A 12,433-nucleotide genomic window follows, 5' to 3' on the forward strand; every position below is an offset into this window, starting at 1 on the left:
GAGCGTTCCCTCTGCACATCCCAAATGGCTGGCACAGGGCTGCTGTTGGGTCCTGGGTGGGGGAGGCTGGGCTTCCTTGCTGGCAGGGCCAGTAGGGGTTTGTGGAGCCAGGTCCCTTCACATTAGCCCTGCGGCCCCAAGCAGACGTGAAACCCTAAGCACTCCCTCAGAAAACTTCAGGCCCTTCTTCTACAAAATCGGGGTGCCCAAGAGCTGCCTACTCTGCCATCTCATTGCTGTGCACTAGCCACAAATCCCAGAGGGGGCTCTCCCCAGGTGCCCCCTCCCTAAGTCTGCATCTGGGGAACAATCTGGGACAAAGTGCAGTGTCTTCTATGAGGTGAACACATGCCACTGAGAGGGGAGGAGTGGTGGCACCTTGAAGGCTTGCCTGAGGTTCTTCATGGTCCTGGCCACACCCAAAGGGCTGGCAGCTGTCCTTGGGCCGCAGGGAGTCTCTGCCACCATTCCTGAGAGAGCTGGATGGGAACAAGGCGTGGGCCCCAGGCTCCCCTGAGCAGCAGCCTTACCCTGCTTCCTCCTGGCCAAGGACAGGAGGCCCCTGCCCACCCTACCCCCCATGCCAATGCCCACAGCCCTAGAAGCCTGGCACCGGATCCTTCAACATATCTGTTATATTATTGTAACAAATCAAAATTCCATTTTACAGTTAAATAGTACAGAAGACGGACAGTTTACTGTACAAGCAAGTTGTGCATGAAAAACAAACACACCAAGCAAACAATAGTGCAAAGCAGTTTCTCTCCCCCCACCCTCCCCTCCCATTCTGGGACAGTTTTACACAAGACATGAGCACAGCAGACACCAAGGCCTCAGCGTGACAATATGTCACAAAGGATCTGTACCCGCTGCCCACGCGCTTACAGTAACATTGGCTCAACCCCTTCCCCTCCTTGTGCTTTCCAGTCAGTGTGTTCTCGCCCAGCACAACTTTAAACCAGCCTTGCAAATAAGGACCCATCTCTGCCAGCCCGGTTGTCTGTACCCATTGTGGGCTTGACAGATTCCACCTGGCTGCCGGCATTGCTCGTCAGGGGTGGGGGTGGAGATCAATTTATTTCCTGTCCCTGCCCCACTCGGGGCTTGGGTACCAGGAAGGGGTAGTCACTTGGGGTGGGGCTACAAAGTGCTGGGCACTGGGAACCCAAAGGTGCCTCCCCCACTGACCTGGGCCAGTTTATGACCACAGAATGGGAGTGAAGCAGGTAAGAGGGCAGTGGACTTATAGCTGCTTCCTGAGAAGGGGTGGAGAGGCCCCCCTGGGTGCAGGGAGTTTGTAGGACACCCCCAGTCACTATTCGAAGAGATGGAGAATGCCTTTATTCTGGTGAGGGCAGGACAAGTGCTATGATAGAGACCATCACAAAGGAGCAGGATAGGGGACTTTTCACATCCACAGATGATGTGGCAGAAGCAGTCATGAAAAATCACCTGCTCGCCAGCCCTTGTATGCTTCCTGTTCCTTTCCTTGGTCCTTTCCAGAACTAAGGAACTCCGATGTGAGGACCTTGCAGCCTGAGCCCCTGAGCAAGGCCTGCTTCCTGTCTGCAGATTCCAGAGGTGACCTCCTAGCACAGGGTGGCTGAGCCAGGACTGGGGAGTCGTCCACCACTGTTCTGCTGTCACACAGCCAGTGCCACCCCCCCCCCCCCCCCCGCCTCCTCCAGGACCAATGTCTTTGAACACAGATGTGAGATTCCAGCACCTTTGGAACTTCACCGGGTTCTCGCAGGGACCCCCTGGGGAAGGTGCAGCTGTAGGATCAGGACATCTGCAGGTGGTAGGATCCCAATGACCCCACTCAGAAGGCAGACAGGGGTGGGGGTGCTGTTCCCAGCCACAGTGCTTCATCTGTAAGAGACCTTCTGTTTGAAAATGTTTGACTAAAGCTTTTTTCTAAAATCAAGGTTAAAAACTGGTTTTTGTTCAAGACTGTTCACTTCTGCAGTGCAACAGAGGGGCGTGGCCGGGCCGTCCCAGACCCAGCTCACAGGGCCGCGAGGCTGACCCTACCGCCCCTCTCCTCAACGCTTGCTGCTAGGACCTAGGACCTATCTGGGCCCTGAGTTCTCTCCAAAAATGGAAATTATGAAACCAGCCACCAAGAGGGCAGAGGGTGGTTGCCTTGGGCTGGAAAAGTGCACCAGGGGCCCGTTTGTAAGTGCGTCCCTGTATAAGGGACCTGCTGCCACAGCTCATCTGCTCCCTGGGACCCAGAGGCAGCTGGGACCGGACGGGGCGGGGGTGGGGTGGGGGTACTTCTCGGCTGTAGGAATTCCGGGAAGCGGGGTCGGGGCACTGGCTGGGGTGTGTTCTCTGCTCCCTGCCCGCGAGGTCCAGCCCCTCCAGTGGGCAGTGAGGGGACCCTCCGGCGGGGGCGGGGCCTCCAGTTCTGACTCCTGTTAATGCCGAGGGCGGCCGGGCCTGGGGGGCGGGTGTGGAGGGAGGCCGGCCCGGGGCTCTTCCTCTGGGCAGGGCCCCCCCACTTTTCTGGATCGGAGATGGCCTCCGGCCCAGGAGCTAGCCCTGGGCACGGCTGGAGCCGGGCGGTGGTCCCGGGAGACGCAGGAGGGCGAGTCGGCTGGGCCTGGGCAGTGTCCGGGGGTCCCCGCCCCCTCTGTACAAAGCCGTGGCTGGACAGGCGCGCGGGGCCGCGGGCCAGCGAGGTCCCGTCCCCCGGCGCGGCGCTCAGTAGGGCCGCCACACGGCCTCGTCCATGCGGCCCGGCGTGCTGAGGGCGGTGGGCGAGTTGCTGTGGCTGCCGTCGGCCTCCACGCCGTCGCCCTGGCCGCCCAAGCTGGGGTTCATGAGGTTGCCGGCGGGCGCGGCGCCGCTGGGGCAGGAGGCCAGCATGCGCGTGGGCGAGCGCTCGCCCGCCACCATGGAGAACTGGTAGGAGCCCGAGGAGGCGCCGTAGTAGAGGTGGTAGGGCGCCGCGTTGGCCGGGAAGGGGCCGCTCTGGCTCTGCGGCGCCCCGGGGTAGGGCGGCGGGAGGTAGGTGTGGTGGAAGCGGCTGGCGGCCGGCATGCCCGCCACGCCGAGGCCGCCCAGGCTGGAGCCCGAGGGCGCGGCGCTGTAGGGGAAGGCGGCCGACATGGCCCCGGGGTAGTGCATCCGGGGGTCGGGGAAGCGGCTCTCCGAGAGCGGCGGCAGCGCTGAGAAGGAGCGGTCGAACTGGCGCGGGTCGGAGAAGGGGGTCAGCTCCGAGGTGCCTGGGGAACAGCAGAGGAGGGTCAGGCGCGGCCAGGCCACCCGGGGCCTCCTGAGTGTGACCCGGGCTCTGGCTCACAGGGCTCACTAGGGGACCCCCGCGCTGGGGATCCCTGGGAAGCGCAGGGGGCGGGTGCCTGGGCCGCAGCCGAGGACGGGGCCTTGCCTTCCCTGAGCAGGTGGCCACTGAGGACCTGGCTCGGGACGGCTCCCTGTCAAGGGCTGACAAGGCCGCGGGGATGAAAAGGGCCTGTGACCCCCTTTAGGGGTCTGTGAGACTCCGATGGGAACCCTGCTTCTGAGGATAGGGAGACTGAGACAGAGAGACACAGAAGGAACTGGACCCACCCGGAGGCCCCAGCCCTCGGCATCCCGGGGTAGTGTGAGTGCCCAGGTGCACACTGGGCTCTGCGCCCAGGCTGCGGGCCTCAGCTCACACCCGGGATGGAGCTGGCGCCCTGCAGCTGTGGGTTCTACCTGCCCGCTCTGTGCCCCTCTCCTGCAGGCTGGAGCTGACCGTGGCCACACAATGACCAGCAGCTACCCACACCTGCCTCCACAGCAAAGGAAAGGCCAGTTAGAGGGACCTTGGGGTCCAGGCCCCCACTGGGCAGTGTCCAGCCTGGTCCTGTGCCGGCTCCCCTGGGAGTATGGCTCCTCAGTGGGCTGGAAGACAAGGGCTCCCAGCCTCTACCCTACTTTTGTGGTCACAGGCTGTGGAACCTCACATTCAAATGGACTCTGGGACTGAGTCTAACCCGACTGGTGGAAAAATGGAGGCCCAGAGAGGGCGAGGCACGAGGACCCCACAGTACATTGGTTCTGGCATAAAACCCCAGGGTTCCTGGGGCGGAGCCCCAACATACGCCTTCTCATGATCAAGGCAGCAGAGCTGAGACATCCAGCTGTGTGTCCCTGGACAAGTCACTTAGCCTTCTGTACCCGTTTCCTGGGGACCACAGCCTTTTGTAAGGTTTCAGTTGATAGAGCCCTTAGAACAGAGCTGGGCACAGGGTAGTTCCTGTGGGGCTTTGCGCTGCTGCCATTGCTCGGACATCTCTTGCTGGCCCCCAGGAGAATTGGCCTTGCAGGACCCTGAAGAGAAGGGCCTGACCCAGACCCTTCCTGCACTCCAGCAGCAGTGGGGTGGGGGAGCCTGGGAGTGTCCAGGAGCGAAGCCCATTTGGCGCCCGGCCCTCTGTCTCACCCACCATGGCAAAAAGCCAGGAGAGGGCCCAGGAAACCAAGCTCTGTCCCCTGGCCCAGTGGGGCTGGTGCCACAGCTGGTGGGCACTGCTGACCAGGACTGAGGCCTGGCTGGGGACAGAGCGCTCAGGCCTCCTGCTTCCTCAGGTGAGACTTGTCCCTTCTGAGGCTTTGGGGTCTGCTCAGGCAGTTGGGTACACATCCCTCGGCAGTGTCTCTGGGCAGCTGGAACCTTCTGGAATGTCCGACACCCTCCCCAGTGGTCACTGGCTGGTCAGTCTGCCTTGGAGCCTGGGAGGTCAGAGGAGCCTGGTGGCAGCTTGCACCTAGGACCCCAGGGGAGCAGGCCCTCCAGACAGCATGAGGTGGGCTCCTCCTTGCTGAACAGGGTGGAGGTAGTTCCCATCCTCAGGGCAAAGGAACCCCAAATGGAGCCCAGTAAGGGACAGCAGGTCTGGGGCTCTGGGAACACGAGGTCCTGCAGTGGAGGGCCTGGGCCTGGAGTGTGGCATCAGAGTCCACATGCACGGACGACAAGCTGGGCCTGCCTGGACCTGCCACTATCCGCCCTGCCTCCCTCCTCAAGGGGTGGGAGGTACCTGCCCTGGGCACGCCTCGGACCCCCCAGCAGCTTCCTCGAGTCTCCTGTGCCACCCCCAGCCTTACCGCCCCGGGAAACCCGAGCTGGCGGCCACTGTCCAACAGCCAATCCCAACAGTGGGAGGAAATGTTTATTTTTTTCTCCAAATTGCCCCAGCTGCTGCGTGGAGGCTGAATGGGCCCTTTGAGTGGTGAGAAGCCCCCATTGTGGGTGGCTGTGGCTGGGGGGCCAGGCTCAGCACTGCTCCCCGTGACCAAGGCCAGGGGGTCAGAGCTATTAACAGGCACCAGGGAAGTGGTGGGTGTCCTGAGGCCATCCCAGGATGCCTGAAGGGAGAGGCTGGTCCCACCCCAAGGGAGGGCCCATGAGGGACAGTCCTCATGCCTGGGCTGCCAGCATCCTTCTTTCCACTTTATAGATGAGAAAACTGAGGCTCAGAGAGGTTTGGTGACTTGCTGAAGAACACATAAGAACACAGAGCCAGTGACAGGCATAGCCAAGCTCGTAGCCAGGCCCACCTGACTGCACCGGTCCTGTCCCTCTGCTGGTCCTGGTCAAGGGCTCTTTCTCTCACCCCAAAGGGGACAAACCTGAAGAGGGGGACTTTACGGCCCAGTGTTATGGGTGGCTAATGAGGGGCCAGGGCCCTATTTCAGGATGTGGCAGGAGGAGAAGGATGGGTCAGCCACTTGCCCTGCACAGTTTGCTGACCTCCTCTCCCCCCGACCCCCCGAGGAGAGGCAGGGGCTGTGCCTGCTGCGGGGCAGGCCAAACCCCTTGGGGCTGCGTGGAGGATGGGCAGGTCTGCTTAGGGACCCATGGGCACCGATTCCCAGACAATGCCCCTCCGACTGTGGCAGGGCAGATTCGGTCCCCAACACGTTAGGCCAGGCTCTGCCCGAGGCAGGGAGAGGTCAGCTGGGTTGGGGCTGCTGTGACGTTGAAGGCGCTGGCTCAGGGGGACGTGAGCAGAGAGAGCGACAGGGCAGGGTGTGCAGGTACCTAGCAGCCCATCTGGGGGCCAGACCCGCTCCTGTGCTCCCCAGGGCTCAGGGGCTGAATGCTGGGTGGAGGGGACTGAGTCCAGGCTGGAGGGGCCGCATCCAGCCCCCAGCTGCTGCGTCAGGCCTAGAGCACAAAGCAAGGGCTGGGCCAGGCCTCTGGCTCAGCTGGAGGAGGAGGAGGAGGAGGAGGAGGAGGAGGAGGAGGAGGAGGAGGAGGAGGAGACAGGTGGGAGCCAGTCTGCAGTCCTGCTGCAGCCCCTTTCTTGAGGCCTCCTGAAGCATAGACCCTCCTGGGGGCAGCATTGTGGAGACTAGACCTGGTCACTAGTGGGTCGTGTGACCAGGGTGACTCTTAACCTCCTCAGCCTCAATTCACTCGTCTGCCAAATGGGCCTCATGCAGCTCTGCTAACTGGGAGAGAAGGCCAGAGTGCTGTGGCAGCTCGCCCCCGCGCCCTGCTCTCCAGCCAGAGTCCTGCCCCTGCCCGGCCAGTGCCAGGCGGCAAAAGCCCCCAGCCGACAGCAGCCCCCAGCTGACACGCTGGCTGAGTCCTGGAGGCCAGGACAGGCGCCCTGTCCACTGCCTGCGGGCAGCTATACACTCTGGAAGACCTACCTGCAGTCCCCAACTGGGCAATGGGGACAGAGCCCCGGTCCTCAGTGCCCCTGTTTGGGGTAGTCTCTGGGCAGGGGGGAGGCCTTTCCCCGACAGTGCCACGTGTCTCACGGGCTGGCGACTCATGTCACAGTCTGAGTGCAATTGAGTCCTGTGGCCTGAACACCCCCCAGCCCTGGGAGCCCCCTCACCTGACTTTCAGATGGGAGGCTGGGGCCAGGGGAGATTCCTCGGGGCACAGAGGGGACACATCACCCCAGTTTTCACTGGTCCTCTGACATTAACCCCATATCCTGGGCTGTGTCCGCTCACGCTGATCCCGGGGATGTGGTTTGCCAAGTCAGGAGGTGGGTGCTGGGTGGGGGAAGGGGGCCCCGGGGAAGCACCCGCAGGAGCGAGCTGCCCAGCGCCTCCTCCGTGAACCAAGAGCAGCCAGAGCTTCTCAGAAGGGCCTGGCTGGGCAGGCAGGCCACGTCCCGGTTCCTACCTTGGATGGGGGTCTGGCCTTGGCTGCCGAAGTGGGTTGTGGTGGTGAGTGAGCCTCGGGGGCTGGGTGTGCTCGGTGTCACCCGCATGCGCAGCCGCTCCAGGTCCCCAAAGCGGTCAGGGAACGCCTTGGTCTGGTCTTCTATCTTCTGTCGGTGCCCTGGGGAGCATCAGAAGCCATCAGCCACTGGCTCCCTGGAGTCTCAGGGAACACAGAAAAGCCTCGCTCTCCTGGGAAGTTCTTCCTGAGTTCTAACCTCAGGTCTGCAGAGAGAACCCTGAGGTCACCACCAGCCTCCTCTGGGGTTTTCAGAAGACTCTCTGAACAGAGCATGGTGGTTCCATGCCACCTGGGGCTGCCAGGAGCTTGCCGCTAACTGCACAAATCAGGGAGGTATTCTAAAGCCACCAGTGGGGCCTGGACGGGGTCAGTTAAGCTGTGAACCCAAGATCCAAACTCAGGGTTCACATCAAAGTCTGTGGCCTAATGCTCCCCACCTACTGTGAGGCAGAGGGGGACACAGAGGCACCAGGCGCGGGAGGCCTCCGTTCCCAAGGGTGGCAGGGAGAGAGGTCAGCAGTGCCCACCTCCGACAGATCAAGAGGCCCTGCTCCAGCCCCAAGGCACAGGGACCCCCTCGTCCCTTCAGCCTCAGGCAGAACGCAAAGCCACCAGGATGCTGGGCAGGGCTGGCGCACCTGAGGGAGGGGCAGGGCTGAGCTCCTGGAAGCTGGGGTCAGGGGACCAGCACACCTGGCCTGGGGCGTCACACTTGGAGAAAACTGCGGGCGCTTCCCAGCACCCTCTGCTCTGGGCCACAAGGAAGAGCCCCAACCTCACCTCCCAGGCCCCAGGGAGCTGGCAGGGTCAAGGTGGCCATGCCCCTGCCCTCCTGCAGCCTGCTGAAGGCCAAAAGAGCTCTTTTTGAATGACATCAAGCCTGTGGGGACCTTCCCCATCACACACACACTTTTTCAGTCACTCATGTTACATTTCGCAAGCAACAAATCAAGTTTCCAAAAGTCAAAACACTGCAGATGAGGCGTTTTGACCCATCCCAGGACCCCTCCAGAAGCCCCCACTGTGGAAGGTTTTCTACCCACTCTTTGCTTTTGTTTTATGTGCATGGAATACAGGAAGACTCTCATGGAATTTTCTAGAATGATGTCACCTTGGACATATCATAATGTCCCTTCCTTTTTGAGTGGAATGTCTGGGAGGACAAGCTCAGTTTCCTTACCTGTGAAATGGAGCATAACCAGTCTCTCGGAAATGCCCGATTCCCTAGGGCCTGCCCTGGGACTTTAGCCTCAATAACTGTGTGAGGACTGCTGTGCCTACGGCTGTCCCTCGCTCTGTGTCACATCTGTCGGAGGTGCCCGTCACCTCCCTGATGAAGGTGATCAGGTCCTCTCTTACAGATCAGAGCACTGTGGATCAGAGAGGCACGCAGGCTTGCCAGAGGTCACAGAGCAAGAAGGGGTGGTGGGATCTGTTGGACCTGGGCCCCTTTAGAAAAGTGGGGAGAAGGGGGGCTGGGGTTGTGGTTCAGTGGTAGTGCAGTCGTCTGGCATATGTGAGGCACTGGGTTCCATCCTCGGCACCACAATAAAAAAATAAACTAAAGGTATTGTGTCCATCTACAACTAAAAAAATATTTGAAATAAAATAAAAGTGGGGAGAAGGGAAAAGACAGAAGAAGTTTGCCCGAGTCCCGAAGTGACGTGGAAGTTTTCAGGTTGACAGAGGAGAGAAGTGGGGGGGGTATGACAGTCCCCTGCTGTCCTTGCCGGGGGCTGGGAGTGGGAAGCAACCACCCACCACTGCCGGGAACTGAGGGCAGAGCCGGGAGCCCCAGGAGAGGCCTCACTTCTGGTTTTTAAGATAGGGACACAAGGGTTCTGGTCCCTGAAGACCCCTGAGCTCCCTCCACAACCCTGCCACAAGTTCCAATGGGCATCTGCGAATCCTAGGGGCCCTGGGGGCTCAGCAGGCCACTGAGACCCAGGGAACCCTGTGTCCTGTGACAAGGCCCTTTCCAGAAACCGATGGGACACCTGGTGGCAGGAATAGGACCACCTGGCTTCTGGCCAGACCCTCTCACAGCTGTCCCCTGTGCACAAGGAAGGGGAAAGCAGGGCTGGGGCCGAGATTGGCTGGGGCTGCGAACTCAGATGCCTGGGCAGGGCGCTGGGTGAGTCACGGCAACGGGGTGAAAGGGATGGGTGGGGAGTGGGGCAGGTGGAGAGGGGGCCGCGGGAGGCACCTGTCGGGTGGCCACTGTCAGCCAAAGCCCTGACAGGGCTCCAAGAAGATGCCATTGCCCGGCTTCTGAGGCCACTGGACATGGCAGGGAGGCACGGATGAGGTGGGGGACAAATGAATTCAGAGTAATCTCAACAGGCAGGAAGGCAGCCGGATGGATGTGGAGACCGCAAACTGACCTGACAGCAGCTGGGTGCGAAGGATCTGGGTGTCTCAGTCAACCACAAGCCTGAAGTGAGCCAATGAGGCTACACAAAAGCTGCTGCAAAACCTCAGGCCATGTCACTGTTGTCACTGGGGAATAAAGTCCCCGTTTTCTGAGTCACACCATGTACAGAGAGTGCTTACAGGTACCCTGTGGCTGGCGGAAGGAGGGCAGGGTTCACAGCAGCCCGGGTTTGAGGCCCGGCCCTACGGCCTGCAGCCCGGGGCCTGCTCAAGGCGCATGCCCACCCCAAGCTGCAGGGTCCTCACCGTGCCGCCCTCCTGGGCCGAGGTGCTGGCCTAAAGGCTTGGCTACCGTCCACTCCCCAGGGTCCCTGCCCTCACAAGTGTCCCTTCCGCCCCTGCTGGTGTACCGAGGGGGTAGGTAGGATGGAGACAGCCGGCCCAGGCCAGGTGCTGCCCATGTCTGGAACGCAGGGCGAGGAGGCAGGACCCGCCCGGCCTCTGCGCCCAGCTCTGAGGCTTCAGAGCAGGACCAGTACCAAGTGGCTGGTCAGCTGGGAGCCGGTGACCTGGCCCCACAGTGGGGCTGCTCTGTGGCTGTCCTGCCTTCGCGGAGGAAGGACTTCCTGGGGGAGGACTTTCCACAGCCTGCGGGACCTGCTTCCCGGTGCTGGGTGGCACTGCCGGGGAGGGGCAGGGGGCAGTGGGGCGGCCTCACGTGGCCAGGGCGCCAGAAAGTCTGGGAGCCATGGGGCTGGGGCCCCCGCACTGGGAGCCAAGGAAACGGAAGTGCCTGAGCCCGAGGAGAGGACGGGGCGGCAGAAAGGGCTTCTTTCATCGAGGTTCCCACGGTGGGAGCCGGGCAGGGGCTGGCCCTCGCCGGGGTCACCTGGGCCCTCCCCCGGGGGTTTCATGGGCCCGCGCTGGTGCCTCAGTCCCCCTGCGCAGCCGCTCGCCGAGCCCCCTCTGGCTACCCCGACTCAGGTCTGCATGGAGCAGCCCCTGGTCAGCTGCCCAGAGGCACCCGGGAAGAGGGCGGGGCTGCCTCCCAGGCCCCTCTCCTGCTGCTGCTGTGGCCAGCTTCTAGAATGTTCTCCACCCCACCCTCCAGAGCCTCAGCTCAGAACAGCAAGGCCCTCTTGACTGTTGGGGCCAGACCCAAGAGCCCTTCCTCCAGGAAGCGCCCTTCCTCCCGCCACGGAGCCCGCGGCGGCCCTGGTGTGGGAGCTGGAGGAGTGGGAACCCCACAAACTGCAGCCGCTGTCCCCCGAGTGCCTGTCCCCACAGCGGGTGAGCAGCCCAGCACTGCCTGCCTCGTTCTGCGAGGTCCTGTGAGCAGTTCCGCCACCGTCCCTGACGGCCAGTCCTGCGCTCAGGGTCACACAGAGCCACCCGCCCACCTGGTCTCCCTGGAGCCTGGGGCTTGACAAGGGGTGTCGGCCCCAGCCCAGGCCAGGGCACGGCTGCTTCTGCACATGCAGGAGGACGGGCCTGGGCAGGGCACGCTGGGCTCTCTCAGGGGACCCACCAGGGCTATGCCATGCTCTGAGGCCCGGGATGGAGAGGCAGGTCCACGGTCACACCCGGCTCGAGCCCGCCAAGTCCCCCACTCTAGGCCTCAGTTCCGACATCCACAGTCGGACCGCGGCTGTGGGGGAGCAGCGCACAGGGGCTGCCGAGTGGCCTCGGGTGGGCAAAGGCCTGGCGACTGGGGCTCACTGTCTTCAGACGACAGAGGAGGAGCCTGGGTTCAGAGCACAGCTGTTTAGAAGTCGAATTCCTGGGGAAGACAGAGACGCTGGGGAGAAGCCCCCGCCCCAGGGGCCCGGGTGGGCTGCCATCAGCAGCCAGTAGCTGGGCTTCCCCACATGCCTGGAGTAGTGCCCAGGGGCCTCCCAAGGGCCTGTGGCAATCTGCTCGTCGTCCTGGGCAAGGCACCTCCCGCTCTGGGCCTTGGCTACCTCATCTGTGAAGTGGGATCATGCAAACTGAGCCCTGAGGGGGACGATGGGTCCAACAGGGGACAGTGAGCCAGGCATTGGCTTCAAGGGAGGCCTCTGTGGCCCCAGTTCTGACAAGGACACCTTCTCCAAGGCAATTAGGTCCGCTAGGATACAGCTGGACAGTGGGGTGGCCAAGGTCACAGGTCTGTGATAAGGGTCAAGGGTGGGGAAGAACACTGGGGCCCTGCAGGCTGGGTGACTCGCCAAGGGTCATGTGGGGTCCTGACCCTGTCCCCAGGACTCCGCTCATCACCACCAGTCAGGCCAGCACGGGGTCCCACTCCCTGCCGGGTGTCCATCAAGGCCAGCCCCCTGCCTCCGTGCGGCCCAGCACACACCCCTGCCAGGGAGGCACACGGCCCACTCGTCTTAGGACGACTCAGGCAGTGTCCACTGTGGCGTCGCACACGATACCTCCGCAGCCACAGCCCTCGAGAGGTGGTCACCGTCACCCCCTCTTAAGGACAGGCAAGTGGAGGACAAGGTTAAGGCCACACAGTGACATTCAACCTGGAACCACAGCTCGCCACGGCGCTGGGCTGGAGCAGAGGGCCTGGCTTCCCAAGGCTCAGCCAGGTGGGAGGGGCGCAGGAAGCCGGGGAAACAGGGTTGAGCAGGGCCCAGGGGACCAGGGGACAGAGGGAGCCGCAGTCGCCAGGCCTGTGCCCACCCGAGGCCACTCGCAGCCTCGGTCGCTGCGACCCAGACACAGCGGCCACTGTCTGCGGCGGGGCTGCGGCCTGTCAGGAGATTTACACGGGACCCTCTCAGCCGCAGAGTCGAGCGGCGCTGCCCGGGGTGGTCTGCCGTGAATCGGCCCCCTGTGAGCAGATGAAAGCAGGCGGCGGCTGGC

At 62.6% G+C, this 12,433-nt stretch overlaps 1 protein-coding gene across 1 annotated transcript in view; it reads right to left on the reverse strand.

The window, feature by feature from the left end:
• Positions 1-617: 617 nt before the first annotated feature.
• The window catches only part of Runx3 (RUNX family transcription factor 3), a 51,462-nt gene continuing 39,646 nt past the window's right edge, over positions 618-12,433 (reverse strand). Inside the window, exons 5-6 of the mRNA XM_027936971.2 lie at positions 7,145-7,303; positions 618-3,233 (exon numbers count right to left, since the gene is read on the reverse strand). Coding sequence (XP_027792772.1) covers positions 2,710-3,233; positions 7,145-7,303 — 683 coding nt within the window. The 3' untranslated portion in view covers positions 618-2,709. The remainder of the gene's footprint in view (positions 3,234-7,144; positions 7,304-12,433) is intronic.

This window comes from Marmota flaviventris, chromosome 10 (genome assembly GCF_047511675.1).
Source record: "Marmota flaviventris isolate mMarFla1 chromosome 10, mMarFla1.hap1, whole genome shotgun sequence".
Lineage (NCBI taxonomy): Eukaryota > Metazoa > Chordata > Mammalia > Rodentia > Sciuridae > Marmota > Marmota flaviventris.